The following is a 20041-nucleotide window of genomic DNA, read 5'->3' as shown; positions in this document are numbered from 1 at the left end:
CAAATGATTGTAGCTGATGATATAGCCAAGATCACCAACTTACAGCTGAGGCTCGGTGAGTTCAAGATGATCCAAGGAGCATCCAAACGCACCCTGCCATAAATGAGCTTTACTGCATTGCAGCATTATCAAAAGGTCTTCGGCAATGCAAGGGTACAGTAGTTGGAGGGGCAGAAGAATGGGGTGGGGGTGGCAGTTTCCTTTCAGAGTGAATTCTAGAGAATTAAAACCAACTAGATGGGTTCAAAACAACCAAGATATCCAACACCCCTCAATTAAAGACATTAAACGATCCAAGGGGAAAAAAGAGAGTCTTAAATTGGATTTTGCCACAATAAAAAGCTAGAGAGAAGGGAGGGAGGGGACCCACTTTCTGCGCAGCTGCAGAGAAGGAAGCTCTGAGCAGCAGAAGGCATTCTGAGTACTTTGTTTTCCATTGCATTATAAATCTCTTTAAGTTCAGAGATCTAGATGAGGCCAGGCGTTGGGCAGGGACCAGTGGAGAAGGGCTGAGCTCAGCTCAACTTTCAGCCTGCAAAGCTAAACCAGGATATTTCCAACAGTCTTAACTAGTCACTTAATCTGTGAAGCTCTTAAAACTTGCAATAATATTTCACTGACGGCTACCAGAGCGTTGCAAGTTATAAAATTTCCAATTTAATTTTACGGCATTCCCCCCAGCTGTAGTAATTAGAAGACACAAACTCACAGGGAAGCTGTTTATGGCTTCAGGGGTGAGGATTTTGAACCTGTCCTGCAGGTCACCAATGTCCTTAGGGCTTCCAGATATAACAGCTGGCTGCAGACCCAAAAATGTATTGTAATAGTGCAGCATCTCATCGCTCAGTGGGTAGGGGCAAATGTAGATGACGTCCACATTAGGATCTTAAAGACAAACAAATGAACAGGAGACTCACTGTTAATTATTGGTAGAAAGGTAACTTTGCTTGCCAGTATTACTTTTCATAACCACTTTATTTATTTTACAAATATCCGTATCTTTGCACATGTGTGCACACACACCTCTGCTCCAACCTCTCTTTTTCTCTCTCTCTCTGGAGAAAGTAGAACAAACCAGCCAGTTTTCAGAACCAAGTCCACAAAACACAGAGTGTGGGATTGTTGGCTAGAAGTTCAGAAGTGTTGCAAGGGAGACTTAGCTGAATGACCTGTTTTAATATGGATGGGAATTGTGCATGGCTTTGAAAACATTTGCTATTAAAAACCAACGTAGATTCAGCTTATAGCTTTGAGAAGGTTGCAGAAGCAGCAGTTTCATACACTCACCAGACCAATGGTGGAAGGAACTCCCAATCTTGTAACAAGGAAGTCTTGAAGTGTGTTTGGTCAAATGTACAACACAATATGGTGTGTAAGACACAATACTTTAGGGACAACCACTCCCCATATGAACCTACTTAGACCTTGCAGTCATCATCTGAAGCTCTTTTTTGTGTGCCACTTCTGAGGTTAGTAGGTGGCAACACAAGAACAGGCTTTTCAGTGGTGGTTCCCTGACAGCAGAATGCTCTCCCCAGGAAGACACACCTGACATTAAAAGGGAATTAGACCAATTCATGGAGGATAAGGCTATCAGTGGCTACTCACTAGGATGGCTATGCTGTCTACTTCCATTGTCAGAGGTAGTATATCTCTGAATACCGGGTGCTGGGAACCACAAGTGGGGAGAATGCTTTTGCTATCAGGTTCTGTTTGCAAGCTTCCCATGGACATCTAGATGGCCTAGAGGGATATTTGGCCTGATCCAGCAGGTCTCTTCTTATGTTCCTGCCGTATTATGTTAAAGCCAAACTAGATTTCACAGTGGAAATGTGTGAATAACTACTAGTTAGTGTCTATACACACTTTGACATTGAAAAGGGAGGCATATGACTTACCAAAAAACATCTTCCCCAATTTGCTTCCTGAGTTTTCGTGTTCTCTCCACTCATGGAGAAGCCAAGAAAATCTTTCCCAGAAGTGAGTCACAAAACACTCCTCCAATCTAGCTACTGCGTGCTAGAAATGCTGCTTTCTTTGCCTTTAATTTTTTATTTGTTTCCCACTGCTGTCACCACTTGCTGAACCACCAGTCTTCAGTGCATGGCTTAGAACAGTGTTCATGGCCTTCCCTTCTCTCTGCTCTCATAGGTCTCTAAATCCCTGCCTGTGATCTTTACTCCCCCAGCTCCAGCTTCCACCTGCACCCTAGAATGACCCCACCCTTCCTCCTCTGCTGCTATGGATATTGGGAAATGCTTCCTAATATACCTTGGTGATGTTACTTCTCACTTCCTTTAAATCCTCCTCAAAATGTTTTCTGTGAAGCTTTTGGCAAAATCTAAGGGTCTCTTACTGTAGCATAAGTCCCAAGGGCATATAACTGAAATAATCACATTCCCTCCCCCCCCAATTACTCCAGTGTCCATTTCACATCCTGATATTTCCTGCATGCTGTGGACTGCTGTGTGGCTGATTTGAAGCTATCCTTTGCCCAGGTGGAGATCCATTTTGGAGGGACAGCCCAAATACACATGTAACCCAAGTGGGAATTTGAGAAAGTAGTCTTTTAATATCTCCCAGGCAGCTCCTTGGGGAAAGGTGGGAGACAGATGCAATAAACTAAGAGGGGGAAGGAGGTTTTTAATAGAAGGAGCCGCAAGTCTTCCAAGTGGTAGTGTGACATGGTGCCTGCAACTTTCCCATTCATTCAGAAGTAACAAATCTTTCCTAAAATAAACACTAACACATAAAAGAACCGCACTGAGGACGAAACAACATTAGTGCCTTCATAATATATAAAGGCAATTAAGTGATTATTTTAGACTCCTGTAAATTTTCAGAACTAATACATTTTTGTGCAAAATTCACTAAATGGCATTTATGAAATAATAATGATGCTGAAATATAAATGAATCATGTAAAGTATGTCATTCTGGGGAGCCAGTAAAGTTGCCCATTGACAAATTAATATTCTTTGTTCCTTTGCTTAAGGAAGGGCTGCCACACAGGGGACCCTCCCCAGTTCAGTTCATGTCCCTTGTTGTCTCCTGTTCACTTATAATATTTCCTTTTGAATACTTTAAATAAGGGATCACCTCCTTGCAACCCTTCAAAGGAAAACCTTGTTGTGAAATTATTTATAGCTCAAATTCCTCATAATGCCGAGCACCCACATTTGACTTTTTTGGAAAATGTATTTATTAAAACATTTCTACCCCGCCCTTCTGGTGCACAACCACCGCTGAGAACATTTAAAAATTACAATTTTATAAAACAATAAAAAAGCAACAGGATCAGCAATTAAAACTAAGACATACAAATAATTATCAGCTACATACAACAAAAGTCTGCCAGAATAAAAAGGTCTTGAATGACTAGCAAAAAAAAGCAAGGAATGGAGCTAACCACACTTTATGAGTTTCATAGTCTGGGCATAGTCAATAACCCTAGAAGGGACACTCCTTCTTATCTTAGGGAACATGCATGATGATGATGATGATAATTTATTATTTATACCCCGCCCATCTGGCTGGGCTCCCCCAGCCACTCTGGGCAGCTTCCAACAAAATATTAAAATACAATAATCCATCAAACATTAAAAGCTTCCCTAATCAGGGCTGCTTTCAGATGTCTTCTAAAAGTCTGGTAGTTGTTATTCTCTTTGACATCTGGTGGGAGGGCGTTCCATGGGGTGGTGCCACTACTGAGAAGGTCGTCTGCCTGGTTCCCTGTAACTTTGCTTCTCACAGAAAGGGAACCGCCAGAAGGCCCTCAGCGCTGGAATTCAGTGTCTGAATGGGGGTGGAGACGCTCCTTCACGTATACTGGACGGAGGCTGCTTAGGGCTTTAAAGGTCAGCACCAACACTTTGAATTGTGCTCGGAAACATACTGGGAGCCAATGTAGGTCTTTCAAGACCGGTGTTATGTGGTCATGGTGGCCACTCCCATGGAAGCGGGGTAATATGCCAAAGGGTTTGAATTGTGTCTGGAAGCAAATTGCAGGATTGGTGTAATGTGATCCCATGGCTAGGTGGTGGCTTTCAGGACCAACTTAAGCACCTAAAGATTCCTCAGACGCGGTTCTATTTACACAGTAGTAATCCAACCCAGACACAGCAAAGGCATAAGTTGCCAATCTTTTTCAGACCAGGGGGCATATTTTGGATCTTGAGGGTGCTAAGGGCATCAGTCACAAAACAGCTGCCATGGGGCATGGTATATAACACAACAGTGGGGTCATGACACAATACAAAATTAGATGGAGTACAGTCATTGCTGCTCTCTGCCCCTCCAGGGGCAACCTTATGTTTACTATGGGAAGTAAGCCACGGTCGCTGGTTCTGATTGTGGAAATATACCTGTTAAAGGCACAAAAGAACTGTTCCCCTCAATACCAATCTTAGCCTAAGCTGTTATTCTGCACCCACTTAGCAGGGAGCAAGTGTCATTAAATGCAAACACTTTTGAAATTGTGACGTATACCACTGTACTACATGTTAACTTTCCAGTGAATTCTTAATGAGTGCCTGAACATCAACTCCTGCCCAATAGGAGACATACCTAAGCCTCTTTGCAAAGTTTTCACATTTTGCATTTGCCTTTTCGGGAGGGGATTATTTAACACCCACCTGCACTTATTGTGCAATAGTATTTGCAGAAAACAACTTCTAGGGAGTACCTCATCTCAGACAAACCCACAACAGGAAAGATGTGTCCTGGTTGCTGGGGGGAAAGGAATGGCAAACGGTGGGGATTCCAAAAGCTACTAGAAAATAAGACTGAAAGAGGGAAAGTGCAGTAAAGGGGAGGGTGGAAGTGCTTTTTTAGGACCCCAGGTATTCCTATTGCTGAGTGTCCAAACAAATCATTTATCAATCACAGTTCTGACTCAGTTCAGACAGGTAGGAACAGCCAGGCTGGCTCAGTTTACAGAAATCACATGGAAGGGTACCCACACATTTTGCTTCACAGCCTTATTTCTAGGAGGACTAGATACTTTTTATAAAATAACACAAAAGCTGGAGTCCCTTCCTCAGGGCACCAATGCAGGCCTTTGTGAGTGCCATGCCCATTCCTGCCATAAACCAAAGGCCAAGGTGCCAAGTAGTATTGCCTCAACACCCCTGCCTGGAATCAGCTTTCAAGGAAGAACCAAAACCATTGCAAAATGGTTACTCTTAAATCTATTCCCATCATGGTGACTTTAGAGTTGGAATTTTATTCCATAAACTGCTTTGGGATCCTTGATGGGAAGTGGTCCATAAGTGACTATAATGAATAATATGTCTTTGGTGGCAACAATGGTTGCTTGCATTGGCTTGAAAACACATATCCACTGAAATGGGTCTTTTTTCTTTTGGGAAACATGAAGGATGTATGACAAGTAGGAGCATGTCCGTACCTCGTATTTCACAGAGTCTTCCAAACTGTGTCCCCTGATAAATAGTGAAATCAGGAGTCGCCTCTCGAACAGAATGTGCATACCCTGAAAGAAGCCACAACAACACATTATCTGCAAATTGCATTTGCAATGATCTCCACCTGTGGGGCTGTATCCAATGCTAGTCATACTCAGAGTAGATCCATTGAAATTAATGCATATGCCTAACTTGGGTCCATTAATTTCAACTGGCCTACTCTGTAGAAAACTTAGTTGGCTACAGCCCCAAATTTAAACCTAGGATTGTACACTTGGATGGCTGTGTTCTTTGTCTCACCTAGGAAATTTTGATGTCAAGGTTTCGTAGCAGCTTCACTGCTTAGAACAAAGCCTGTTGACATATGAAGTTGATATTTGGTATAAAAGTTGTCCAGCTATGTACTGCAATCATCAGAAAAGTCTTCAAATAAGACATTTTGTGCCTAAAAAGACCTGAAGACCACCATGATGAAGCTACACAATCCAAATAATAAATAAGAAAGTATGGAGAACATTACTGTGCACACTCAAAATCACAAACTTGCACTGGGCTTTGAATCCAACTGAAATGTAATAAAACTGTGTCTTGGATTCCTTCTGAATATGGCAGTCAAAATTCTTTCCTGTGAATTACAGCAAATTATACTTCCATTAAACAGAGCAGGAGCCTAGATTTCCCTCCCCCTTTAGTGGAAACCTAATCTACAGCCTTTTAAAGAATCTCTAAGTGCCTAAAATATCCACATCTCTCTGCAATACTGTTCAGAAGCAGGAGAAATGAGGCATCCCCAGGTTCAAACATAGCATTCCTAATTTAAGATTTTTAATTGTCTTGTTTACTATCACTTCTCCAAAAGCAAGCCATGGACTAAGGTTTTGCATAACAGAAGACAATGAACAAAACTAGATTATTTGCATTATTATTGGATAATACCACACGCAAACAGAACCATGTTAAAAGGAGACTGTGATGTTAAATCTATATAAAATTCATTCAGCAGACCAAAATGCATCCATATGTATTTTTATTTTAAAAATGTAAAAGATAAATAACTCATTAAAAGCAAGGCTCTTTTTTGAGAGAGCAACTTGAGACATTTTCCTTTATAAGTTGTTTTTTTCTTTTTTGCAGTTTCGCACACACTCTCTCTCATTAAATGCATATTTAGTTTATAATAGCTGTGACATCTGGAACACTTTTCACCCGTTCCACTAAGGACTTCTGCTCCCCGATTGTTAAAGTAAAACTTGTGTGGGGTTCCCCAGAAGACACTGCTTAGGGGATGGCAAACCTTTTCTTCGTTATAGGACTGAAAATGAGTACATAGGATGCATAAACTGACAAAGATAGAACCATTACTACAAACCAATGACATGATTTCCTTCAAAATGGTTTATACATAGCGACTTGTTAGTATGTCCAATTTACAACTTTAAACTTAGCTAATTCAATGTTAGCCTGCCTAAAAACTGTCCTAATGTAAACAAATAAAAAAGATCAATTGGCAAAAGAAAGAGCTGTCATGAAATCAATAGCAAGTGCTGCTTAACAAACACAGGCTTGATGTGGGTTCTTGAATGGTTTGCTAACAAGATTAAAGCAATGCCTTTTCCATATGACTAATGTACCAAGAATCTTCAGAAACGGGGCCAAAATTCCTGGAAAAAAATGCTAAAACATGGAAAAATTGTCCTCAAAGCTCTACATTTTGGAAAAGCAGCAGTAGTAGACATTCTAGACACACTTCTATATGTTTGTCTGTGTGGGGAGGATGGGTGAAAATTCAAAACTTGAGCACTGAAAAAAATCATTATACGAGCATATATATGAATGCTATGTGGCACAGCTTCATGTTTCCAACAGTAAACAGAGCTTTTGGAAAGTTTACATGCAGAGTATGAAAACAAAAGCTTTTCTCTGTCGTTCATATCTAACATCAGGTAAAGACTATGTAAAGGTGTATGACATATGCTACAACTGAAGTTCTATTTAGTTATCATTTGTGTTAACGGAAGAAGCTATCAGAAAGTAACCTTAAGCAACCAATCTCCTTAACTGGATTAGTATCCTCCATATCATAACCCACAATACTGTGTTCCTAAACATATTTCTTGGGGTGTGGGAGTCTGGCTGGGGAAATGGAAGCGTATACCGAAATAAGGGCACTTAAGTTAGCAATCTGAGTTATCATCTCAGATGGCCTGGAGGATCTGAAGGAATAACCGAAGGTGCAACAAGATGGTAGCAGAGCAAGGAGAAAGTTTAGCAAATCCTTTCCAGATGCTCACGTGAGCAAGCCAAACTATGAGCCACAATGGAAGGTGAAAGGTAGCCCAGCAGTTTCCCCTAAGGGGAAGTTCCTTCTGCTCCCCAACATGATGATTAATTATTAGATCCTGAGTGAAAAAGCAAAATTTGCCAAAGCTTGACAAGAAAAACAGAAATCTGCTTTGAGACTAACACCCCGAGCTATCAGGGTGCACGTCCTTAATAATAGTGCCATGTGCACTGTTTGTGACATTATCCTGGTGTCACGACCAGGAATCCCTAAATCAGGAGATATGAGGTACAGCCTGACCTTCCCACAGCACACACCTACCTGATTCTAATAGTGAGAAGCCTCTGGTACTTTAAAGGAAGCATTGGTGGATGGGTAGCAAATCTTAGCACAGCCTTCGTCAACCTGGTGCCCTCCATTTTCTTTGAACTACAACTCCCATTAATCCCAGTTGAAGTCTAAAATTTATGGAGGGCATCAGGCAGGCAAAGGCTGCCTTAGCACAAAAACATAGAAGTGTAGAATCATAGAGTTGGATGGGATCACAGGGGTCATCTAGTCCAATCCCTGCAATGCAGGAATCTTTTGCCCAACCTGGCACTTGAACCCATGACCCTGGAATTAAAAGCCTCATGCTCTACCGACTGAGCAGCCACATGTTATGAGCATATAGTAGAGATAGCAATATTGCTGCAATGTGCATGAAGACTACACATTTCCAAAGGAGAATTATGAGCTGAAATTGAGCAGTAAATCTTCAGAAGCTCTCTGTGGAGCTCATGAATATTACTAGAGGGTCCAAATCTCCTGCCCATTCCCCACTTTTGTACTTGCTTATGGGGAGGATGGGCATACTGAAAAGCACAGCAACACTGGTGAGAATCCAGCCGCCTGCCATCTTAACTACCACAGAGGCATCTATATGTAAAAGAATTCTATACAACAGGAAACTGTGATCTGCTGAAGGATGCTGGTGGACTTGGGTCTAAAAGGCAGATCTTCTCCAGGCAGCCACATTCAGCCCACGAGTAGATGTTAGGTTTTATTCTGAAAATCCACTGGTATCTCAGTAAGAGAACTGCCAAGCAGGGCTCCTTGTACTGAGGAACTGCCTTTGTGACGCTCACTGCTCTGCACATGTGTAGCAAAACTGAGCAGTAGTCAGAAACAAAAACTCCCATTCAACAGCTAAAGGAGGTTTAAGATGGGTTAGTGGGGTTAAGGGGAGAAGGGAATGCTTCCATAATCATACATTATATGCAGCTTCACCAGAGCTGTGCTGTTTATTTTATTAGGATGTAACACCACAATAGCCCAGCGTTTGACTTGGCGAGAACCCCTTTCTGCACCATCATAATCCATAAATCATGGCCGGAACGCCTTATTGCAATTTCAAAAGTAGTATTAATTTTTAAAATTCACATGTTAATTTAGGAAACAGGATGGAATGTTTTTTATTGAAGAACTGCATCCCACTACGGCATTTGCCTAATGTGTTCATAGAATGGTCCTCTGTGTAATCGGGAGATTTCCTAGAGGTTACGACAGATAATGGAAGGGAACTGGACAAGGGAGTAGATTAAGCACAGCCATAGATTTAAATATTAAATATTATGTAGTGCAGGGAGGGGATCTGTCATTCATTTGAAAATAAAAAGTCCAAGTGGAAGAATTATTCCAAAATTACAGAAATTCTCTCATAATGAATGCAACCTATGTTATTGCCCTTCTGTATTACTGCAAATGAAATGGGCCACTAAGATGACATTTCAAAAGGAAAAAAATCATTTATTATTAGCTAAATTCTTAAACATTCTTATTAATACTAGACTTTTAATGCTTGATAATTCGAATTATTTTTGAAACTGATTACTACATTTCCCCCCTTTGACCTGTCCATTGCTTGTTAAATATTATGGTCAATAGATGAATAAATTGTTGTTGATGGAGTGATTTCATTTTCCCAAAAATGCACTGAAAATTTACAAGGCATTTTGCCTGTACAGCCATCAAGATAAGCTGAATATGAACGGAGAAAAATGAACCACATACCCTACTAATCAAAATGTCATTTCATTTTTCCAATTCCAAAGGTTTACATAAGTCAAAAACTATATGCAAACCATTTTTAATACCAGCTGTTTTTAAAGAGAAAGCATCATTATAGAAGGCTGGTTACAGAAAATGCATTGTCTCCCCATCCTGTGCTCTCAACAAGTGTCTCTTAAACTCAGGCAAACTATTAATGTTAGAATTATGGCTGTTCCTCAACAATACTGTTCCTTGATGCTCAAGAATCAAAGCATAACATTCACAAGATACACCGTGATCAAGGAAGGGAGCATGGTGTGCTTTGATTTTTTGCACTTTCATTTCTACTCTTAAAGTGACTGACTCTTTCAAAGACAAAGTTGCCAGTAACATGGCTTGCAGACAAAAGCAGCAAAGGAACAAATATATTTGCTTTAGCTTTATCTACAAATATTGTGAAATGCAAGTTTAGCCTGCTGCCCAAGCTGAAACATTAGCAAACGCCAGCATAACATTCCAGAAACACCAGTTTAATGGCATGTTTTGTGCTATGTGATAATTCTTTTTGTGTACTGTGGTGATTCTTTTTCTCAAGCATTTGCTGCTACAGAGAAACTGACAAACTGAGAAGAATGCTTCACTCATCTGAATTTATGTCCAGTACGTACAGTATAGTGATGATTGCCAATCGACGGGTGTGGCTACTTGCTATATGGACAAAAATGAAGTTTGGCTATTTTATACCAACACACCCTTGTGAGTGGATAGGAGTGGTCTGATAGTGTGGTAAAAACAACAACAAAAACAGTTAAGTAGACTTCTCCTGCTTTGATATAAATATTTATGGTGGAGCTGTACGAAAAACTGAAAAAGATTCGAAAGAAAGAAAGAAAGAAAGAAAGAAAGAAAGAAAGAAGAGCTAAAAGTGTTACATCAGTTTGTGGATTCTTTTTTTTATGTCCTGAAAATTCACCAGCATTTTAGTGCAAACTTATCTTGATATATAGATTATTGTATGCAATGTCACCTAATACACACATTTTGGGAAGTGATTTCTCCTAACATAATGCATTTACCTAATATATGCATTTTTCTACACATTACTTGATTGCATTGCAAAATTTGGGTACATTAAAATATGGAAGGATGACTGTGTTTCAGTTTACATATTGTTTCAGGAAGTCCAATTTAGCTAGATATACCTTCAAATGCAAACTGAATGAAGTATCTCTCTCAGCCTGACTAGGGAGTAAGTCCCATTGAACTCAGTGGGATACTTCCATAGAATTTGTCTGGTTCCTGGATGCCAGAAAGTGCCCTCCATAGATCAGGCAAAATGTCAATTTTGAAACGGAAATGGTCTTTTTAAAGTGCAAATATTCTGAAGACGCTAATTGCTACCCCTTTAGTTATAGCACCAACATTTTATTTTTCTGTCAAATGTTCTCAAAAAGGAGAAACAAATTATTTCTTTAAAAAACATCTTCAAGACATTTGCATAATCTCCAATGACATTTGCATATTTTGCTAGAGGTAACAGAAAGCAAAAGGTTATATAGAATATTAATGGGGCTCACTTGCAGAAAAATCTTCATCTATTTTTATTATATCAAAAGAATTAGAAAGGACTTCTAAAAGCACTAAGCATGTGGTAATATTGCTGACGTCTGATTTCGAAGATCTAAAAATGTTTGTTTGCCAGCCATAAAAATTATTGCCCAACTCCTCTTTGCATTTTAGGTCAAGAGCAGTAGAAAGTACAAAATAAAATGATACGGTACTATGATAAAAAAGGAAGCTAGGCTGCATATTCCAAACCAGTGTGACACTTTACATGTGGCATTGAAGAGGAATGACTGAATAAGACCAACGGATTGCAAACAATTGTTGGGACATTCACAGCTATGAAATTGCCCCTTCATTCTGTTCATTTTGTGCCAGCCAAGTCACCCCAGAGGTTCACCCCCCCTTCAAGCTGAAACCAAAAGCAAGACCAAAGATGCATATATTGAAGAGAAGCATTTAATACTTCTTACATAGTTTTCACTCCTTCGGATTAAGCCAACTACATTTCCTGAATTTAAGTGGATTTTAAAATCTGCGACCACGGCTTATATTTTCACCAATTTCCTAGAGAGAATATTTCTACCCTTTTGAAAAAACACTCAGGCTACCCCATCACTTTCCAGGAAAGACTTTTTAAAGCCCCCCAATTCATAAATGTAATTAAATAATTACATTAGCGCTAATTAACATGAAACTGCAGATTATTTAAGTACGGGGGAAAACCCCACTATTCAACTTCTTAATTATTCTTGTGCACATAGCATCTCCTTTTGCTCAGGCGCCCAAGGTGCAAATAAAGCATCCCATCTGCTCGTAATTAGAACTAAATAATTTCAGAGAATGCAGCTTATCATTTTGACTGCACATTTGATTAAAAACAGGGTGCAAGCAAGATCCCAGTTTATTGGTGTAATAGCAACGAAGCAGGCAAGCCCATGTCCCCCCTGTCATTAACGGATACTGGAAACATTATCTGCTATATTGAGGGGAGGGGAGGGGGGAAGAAGGGAGGGGAAAATACAACTTTTTAGTTCATTTCATACAGATGAAAGCGAATTACAGCAAATCACCTCTCCACTGAATAGCGGCCTCTACATAATGACTTTATTTGCTTAATCCCCAAATTAAACGCCGTTTCAAGCGAAGGCCCTGTGTTATTACTCTCATCATGTCGACAACATTTTCCTGCCGAGACCAATTTGAATAAAACAAGGGCCTTCCTTGAACTCAATCAAGGAGTCATAATGTGGTGGGTAATAGAGGTTGCTGATAGATCCAGAGACAAAAGCGTTATACCTAATGATGGGATATGGATAATGGTCCTCCTAGAGGTCCTGATGCGATTCCAGTTGGCGGCCAGATGCTAAAAATCAAGAGAAGGCATTGATCAGTGACAGGGGGAAGCTGTGGCGGATACAATCCAGTCAAACTTCAGCTGTTTCCCTCCCCCCTTCCCTTTTCCCACTGTACAGTTAAGCCAGGCATAAATTATATTAATTGATTTAATCACATACTTAAAACATCTTCCCCAATTAATTTAATTAGATGGCTACATGAAGCTACTGGCAGGGGAAGATTAGAGGCTGATCACTTAATTAACAGAATATGAATGAAAAAAAAGAAAGCAAACATAAATGAAATGGTGAGCACTAATTAAAAGCCTGTCTGCAAACTTAAGTACTTTCTGACAAAGTAGGGACTGCTACAGAAGCAAGTGAGAATTCTCTCCGCCCTCCACCCCACCCCCCCAAATCAAGTGCACAGCACAGGTGTAAGGGGAGAAGAAAGGTCAGGCAGAGAGAAAACACAGATGAAGGGAGAAAAGAGTGGAACTAGACTGGAAGACAGATGTGTGCTTTGCTATCCAAAATGGCAGCACTGAATCAAGTACACCCTACACTCCCCAGTACCATGTCTAAATGGAAGCACAGGGTGGTATCCAACAAAATGCTTTTGCTACTTTTGGCCATCCAAGGGAATTTCCTGTCCAACTCCTCTCTCTAAGTGGCCTCTCAGTCTGCCCTAGAGTGACCCAACTCTCCAGACTTGGGGAGGGCCTGGAGGAGAGAGATGGGGCAAGTTTTGTTGCACTAACAGAAGCATTTCACCGAACACTGCCCATGTTAGGCTCATTCCAAATTTTATTAATATTTTTATTATTAAAGTTATTAGTCTCAGGAATAGGGTGGGTCCTGAAACACACATCTTGGGTGTCAATGGCCAGGGTAAAGAGGTGTGATTCAGCATATGACGAAAGCCTGGATGTTGAAAAGTTTTTCAGATTGTGCAAGTTAAGAGAGATGATTGAGTATTTCACTGTATTTTTATATGCATCTCTTCATTTTTAGCTGTTTATTATTGTACTCTTGTATCCCACTTAAATATTTTTTTATGTTAAGAAGAATATGAACAGTATACATAAATACATAGAATTGTGGGGAGGGGAAACGTAATAGGGTTGCCATTTTCAGCCACAATACCACATTCATTGTGATGTCTAATTTCAGCCTCTGTCAATCCATTTAGAAAAACTAGATAGTTTTCTAACAGGAGTGACCCAAGTAGAAAAAGAGGAATTGCCCCCCTAGTATGTAGAGGGGAGTAAACAGGCAGCACTTCTGGGTGGAACCCCCCCCCCCCCGCGCGCTCCTTTTTGTGAGAAGAGGGGGTTGAGGAGAGAACTTATGCACAGAAGACTGAACATCTAATGAAGGATGAAATGTGCTTGGACATGTGTACAGTTAAATGAAAAAATAGTAGCATTTTAACGCAACCACTCAAGCAAGTGATGTTTAGAGAAGGAGCACTGCCAGAACAGCTGGCAGCCTTGCGCACCTTGGCCCTGATGTAGAAATTCTCCAGGTGTCTCTGTCGTGATTCCTTCAGGGTATTTCTGACACGCCCCCGGTGAACATGCACAAGCCAAGAGATGGCAATCACTCCCGAGGCCCACTGCTGCTGCCTGAAGGTGATGTAGGCTTTTCTGAATTTGTAACACCTCCATAATGCCTGTATCTTGGTAGCTGCTACTGCAGTGCCATTCTGGCCTTTGTATCTCTGGCCAGGTTTACTTAAGAGCTTTTTGACTGCCGAAATGTTCTTTATCACAGACAGAATTTCCTCCCTAGTTGGCCTCTGGTTCAGCTCAAAATCTGGAATGATCTCCATCACTCTCTTCCCCTTGACGATGGCGGAGGGAATAGCATAGTCCTTCAAAAAGTTAGAGACGTGCTCCAAGAAGGAAAGGACACTTCCCCAGAATAAGCAGCAGTGATTTTTAAACCCTTGGAGATCAAGAGCCGTGTAGTCTATGGCTCCCTTGCGAATTGGTATCTCAAACTCTAAAGAGAGATTCTGGAAGGTCGGAGATGATGTTATTTCTGCGGTCTATGGAAAGAGTGAAAGACGTAAAGGGAGTAAGACAAGCAGTGGAGACATGCCGTCCCATTAAATACCTACAATGAGATCCTAAGGATCCAAATCCTGGAATATTATGACTACCAATTCACCATGCATCTAGCCTAGCTACAATATCACAAGCTCTGGTAGCACAAGCTCTGCAGTTTTATTTAGGGTACCGCAATGTGCTCTATGTGGGGCTTCCCTTGAAGATGGTCCAGAAGCTGCAGCTGTGTGCAATGTGAGATAATGTGTTACTGATCCTTCAAGCTCTGCTTTGGCTCCTGCTGTGAAATTTCCTCCCACTGGAGATACAGATGCCCTTCACCTTATCTGTTTTTAGACCACACTAGATGTATTTATTCCTATGGAAATGAGTGATTTAAGGGCTTATTACTTTTGGTGTTGTTGCTTTTTATGCAATACTGTCATGCTGAATTTTCTGTAGCACCCTAGAAACCTTTGGGTCAAAGGGTGGATTATAAATACTACAACAACAACAACAACAACAACAACAACAACAACAACAACAACAACAACACTAATAACATTGTCAATGCAAGGACGGTCTTGACCAATCACAAACGAGAAATAAAATACCTTATGGGTCAACTGAAGAAGAGTAATGTTTATCTAAATGTGCACTGAGAAAGCTATTGGGGAAGAGGCCAGGGCTAACATGACCAACCATGATGTAATAGCTATTTTTTTCTTTGTTTGTGTGTCAGGAGGACTCTCATGGGGTTGGCGCAGCTAGAACTAGGAACACGCAGCTCTCTGCGCAGCTGTTCCATGATCTAGCAAATGTGCAGCTTGGAACACCTTCCTAGCAGTGAAGTACCTTCAGACTCTGGACTGGCTGCTAAGTCCTCCTTGACAGAAACAGATATAAAAAGGGTTCCTCCAGGTGTAAGATCTTAACTGAGCAATGAGGTCTTCCTGACACTTGCGTGTCTCTCTACGTATATTGTGGATCAGAACTCCCATCAGCGCGCTGGCTGGACTTGAAGGGTGTTGGGAGTCTAACAACCTCTGGAGGGCACCAGGTTGTAGAAGGCCATATTAAAATCGCTTGGCAGTTTTATACATAACTGGGGTTATGTAGCTGGGTGCTATGAATCGAATGGATACCCAACATTTACAGGATGGAAATCATTTTGTCATACCTTCAGCACCATGGAGGAAGACTTGGACAATGCCCGCTTCTGAATTGCCTGAATTAGGGGCAACTTTGATTTCCTGGGTGAAATAACAGAGATGCAGGATGGGGGTGGAGCAATGTTGCCCTTGCTTCCTCTTCTTCCCTTGCTTGAGGTGGAGGTGGGCCCGGACTTTGGATAAGGAGGAGGAGCTAGGACTTCTCCTTTCTTGCTCTCCACGCCTCCATCTACAGAAGGGATGAATGTTTTGAAGAGCTTTTATTAAATGTAAATATTAGATCACTAAACCTCAGGTATCAAATCTAAATAAATAAATAAATAAATAACCTTGATGAATGATAAAATACACAGGGAATTAAAACTAGATCTGTTTTGTTATTCCCAACATTTCCAGCAAAAGCTACAACTATAAGCATCCACTGTATTAAACTACAAGTTACAATTTGGACTCTTGCAGGCTGTAGCTATTTTCTGGGGAGATTCAGTCACATACAGACAAATTCAAGTTGATTTGCACACACGGTGAGACATTCAAATTAGACGTCTTATGAAGATGAAAGTGCAAGAAACAACCTCTCTGCAAACAAATCAGGATGAATGCTCAACAAACAGGTCAGCTGGAGGCAACCACAGACACAAAAAGCATGGCACTGGAAATGCATTTTCAGGTACAAAGCGGACAGAGGCAGAACGGACCTTTCATGGGTCCAGACTCCTATTCTTAGCAGAACAGGAGCTGCTGTTACAGTTTAATTTGCTGAAGAGTACCATGTGATGCCAGGAGGCTGGGCTTTGGCAGAGTGGGATGGCTGGTAGCCTGGGTGCTGAAAAGGCAGGGTGGCAATGGTAAAACCACTGGTCAGCTCAAGCAAGCTTGACAAACTGAAGTCTATTTATTTAGAGCATTTGTACACTGCTCTTCACCCAAAAGTGGCTTACATGAAATCAAAACAAGACATTCCATATCCACAGACTTATGTTCAAAGAAAGAAAGAAAGAAAGAAAGAAAGTAAGAAAGAAAGAAAGAAAGAAACAAACAAACAAACGCTAATACAACAGATAAGGGAAAAGGGACAAGGAGAAAAGAAGAAAATAAAACTCAAAACTCAGGCACCAACTTCTGGACAGTTGTCTCTATACTGACCAACTAGTAAAGTTCAGAGGCAGGAGGTGCCTGATGGAGCTGGGCCTCTAGCAAAGCAGACAGAATGAGCCCTGCTTCCCATCTCTCCCTCTGAGGCAGCCTGATGAAATGTTTGCCCTCAGATGACAGTTGAGGCGAGAGGCGACCTGATGGAGCTGGCCTGTCAAAGCAGAGCCAATGGGGTAAGCACTGCTACTCAGCTCTCCCAGTGCTGGAATGGCAGCCCTCAGATGAGAATAGGGGAGGAACTGTTCTGGCAAGTTACCAGAAAGGAAGGAAGAAAAATCACCCTCAGACTCTACTGGGTTTGTCTGCTGCTGTGACCACTAGTCCTTAGAAACACCAATGCCTTTGCCAAAATACGGAACACTGACCAGTCAATGGAGAAAGTTTCTCCTTTACAGTATCAGCAGCATCTCTTTGTCCCTACCTGCAGCTGGTTTCTTGTGCTTTTCATGAGATTCATGAAGAGGAGCAGCCTGAGGAAGAATGGGAGGTTTCGCTAGAGTAATCCTAGCTGCACGTGGAATCAGGCCTCTTTCAATTAGATTCAGGATCCCTAGATAAAAACCAGGGAGACTCAACAAGTTCTTTCAGAAGCAGCTTGGTCTGGGAAGTGTAAACTCCTCAGTCCTAAAGCCAGCCCACCAATATCATAGGACTGTAGAGTTTGAAGGGACCCCGAGGGCCATCTAGTCCAATCCCCTGTTAACGCAGGAATCTCAACCCGTGGTTCCCCATCCAATCTGAAACAATACCGGACCGTGCTTAGCTTTGCAAAATGTATCAGCAGTTTTATTGCTGCACCGCTACAAAGCAACATTTTTAAGACTAACATTTGCCTTTGGTAAAGGTGAAAAGGAGGGAGAGATGGAAGAATGCTGGGAGGAAGGAAGTAATTCCCTCTTGCTTCCATCTCTCTCAAACTTCTGAGACAGGAAGTGGTTCACAAAGGAGATCAAGGTGGAAGAGGAAGAAGAATGTATAAATGAGAGTATTCTTTTTCCTTTTCACTATCTCCTCCAGTTGGAATATGACTGAGGTGACAAGGGAGTAGTGGCGGTGGCTGGTGCCCCCTGGGCAGAAGGTAAGGAGCAGCCCAACAGCAGATAGCTCCTGAACCAATGATGGACAGAGTCAACTACAATATTCCAGTTTCCCTCCCATCCCTGCTTAGTTTTTCACTAAGAAGGAAGCTGACAGCCAGGGACAACCCCAGGACTGGTTGTAAATAAGAACATAGGCAGTTTGGGGCTGGCTGAGAGTAGACTGAGGCTGTTGGGGCAGCACCACATTTGCCCTCACAGACTAGCCTCCACTGGAAGGGGGAGGGAGGCAGAGATGCCCATGACAGAAGGATGGAATCTTCACTTCTGATTTGTCCTTACACTCTTTCCCCTTTCACACACCATGCAAGGAAGAGGTGAGAGAAGAGAAAAACAGTGAGTGAATTTCCTGCCAGGTGCTGCCCATTCATCCCTATTTAAAACAGCCCACCAGTCAAACTGGCTGCCAACCAGTGGTCTAGGTGAAGTTATATATGCCCAGCATAACATACATGCCAGGACAAGTATAGCAAAATAAATCCCAGAGGATTGGGCACGCAGCTATGACTGACCTTTCTCCGCATCTGTTTTGGAAACTGGAAAGGAAACCTTCTTCAAATGGAAGGAAGGTGGAGCTACTGAGAGGCTGGGGACCGTAACACCTTTTGCTATCTTCTGAGTTGGTGCCTAAGGAGAGACGAGAGGAAACCTATTCCTTCATCAGCTGCAAACTTTTTTGATATTAAGGAGTTCTTCACGCACGCGTGGCTAAATAATAAATACCATTTCCGCTATGAATAGTTTCATTAAGGTTTAATAATAAAAAACAGTATGAGCTCAGATTTTACTGCTTAGGAACATGCCACACGATTGTCGACTGTCAGCGGTTGAAGCAATTTAAAGGAGAGTTAATTAAAATCTAATCAATGTCTTGTGATGTCCGCTATGCTATAAATAATAAAATAAATTTATGAAAACAAAAACACCCACAGGCTTTTACAAAGAATTAGCTAGGTTTCAGCAATGAGACTATGTAAACCAAGGGAGGTTAACCTGTGGCCCTCCAGACGTTTTTGGACTACAATTTCCATCAGTCCCAGCCAACATGGTCAATGTGCCAGGGATGATGGGAACTGTAGTCCAGCATCATATGGAGGTGGCCACAGGTTAACCACCCCTGCTGAAAATGTAAAACTGGTTATTCTGAAACTGCCATCATATTAAGGCCATTTAAAATTGTTCCCTGTGGTAGTTCATAAAGTGGTTTAGGCAAATCTCATCCTTCCACCACAAACACTCCCTTTTGGGATATTTCTGGTGGCCTGGTGAAACTCACTCAATTCCCTGATATATGGTATACAGTGGGCCCGCAACTCATGCATAATCTACTTAAACAATCATGATTCAAGGTGAATAGCCAAAAATTAATTAAACAAATAGGAAACCCACCACAGAAATAGCTTTTTAAGCCCTCTGCCTGGTTACTGGTCTCTGGGAGGATCACGCAAGGGCCCTGGAACACTCCTAGAGGCCCACTCTGGACAGGTAGGGATGGTTGCATGGGACTGATGGTTCTGGGCATTCCTGGCTTTATGTTATTTTGCCTTTGCATGTGGACCCCTAGGACAGAACCCTTACATAAGTGATGGGCCCAGTGTACATGAATGGCTCTTCATCATATCTAACATCTGCAACACGGAGCAGTTTTAAGTCTGGTGCTTATTCACTACTTTATGTCAAATAAGTGAGCGGCAAAATCTGAGCTTGGGCTGTCAATTTACACCTCTGTTTCAGCACAAAACAGGAGGTGGGGAATACAGAGGCGTTGGACTTGACCATCAAAGGCTGTTCAATTATCTTCACAACTGAAGATATCTTTCATCAGAAGTGAAGCAAAGGCCACAGCAAAGAGCTGTCAGGAGAAAAGAGATGGAGAATGAATGACACACCATAAGGAAAGCAGGAGGGGACAGTAAGTGCTTTGTCCATTCT

General features: G+C 41.5%; 1 protein-coding gene across 6 annotated transcripts in view; it reads right to left on the bottom strand.

The window, feature by feature from the left end:
- Window positions 1-20041, bottom strand: part of IQCH (IQ motif containing H) — an 82835-nt gene that overhangs the window by 46425 nt on the left and 16369 nt on the right. For all 6 annotated transcript variants that reach the window (XM_053364063.1, XM_053364064.1, XM_053364062.1 and 3 more), the window contains 7 exons: window positions 18622-18736; window positions 17434-17562; window positions 15866-16086; window positions 14136-14687; window positions 12597-12663; window positions 5407-5490; window positions 710-885 (listed from right to left, as the gene is read on the bottom strand). In XM_053364063.1, the coding sequence (XP_053220038.1) occupies window positions 710-885; window positions 5407-5490; window positions 12597-12663; window positions 14136-14687; window positions 15866-16086; window positions 17434-17562; window positions 18622-18736 (1344 nt within the window). The remainder of the gene's footprint in view (window positions 1-709; window positions 886-5406; window positions 5491-12596; window positions 12664-14135; window positions 14688-15865; window positions 16087-17433; window positions 17563-18621; window positions 18737-20041) is intronic.

The sequence above is a fragment of the Podarcis raffonei genome, chromosome 14 (assembly GCF_027172205.1).
Source record: "Podarcis raffonei isolate rPodRaf1 chromosome 14, rPodRaf1.pri, whole genome shotgun sequence".
In the NCBI taxonomy this organism is placed as follows: Eukaryota; Metazoa; Chordata; class Lepidosauria; order Squamata; family Lacertidae; genus Podarcis; species Podarcis raffonei.
The sequence above is the reverse complement of the archived record's forward strand: the minus strand, read 5'-3'. Positions and strand labels throughout refer to the sequence as shown.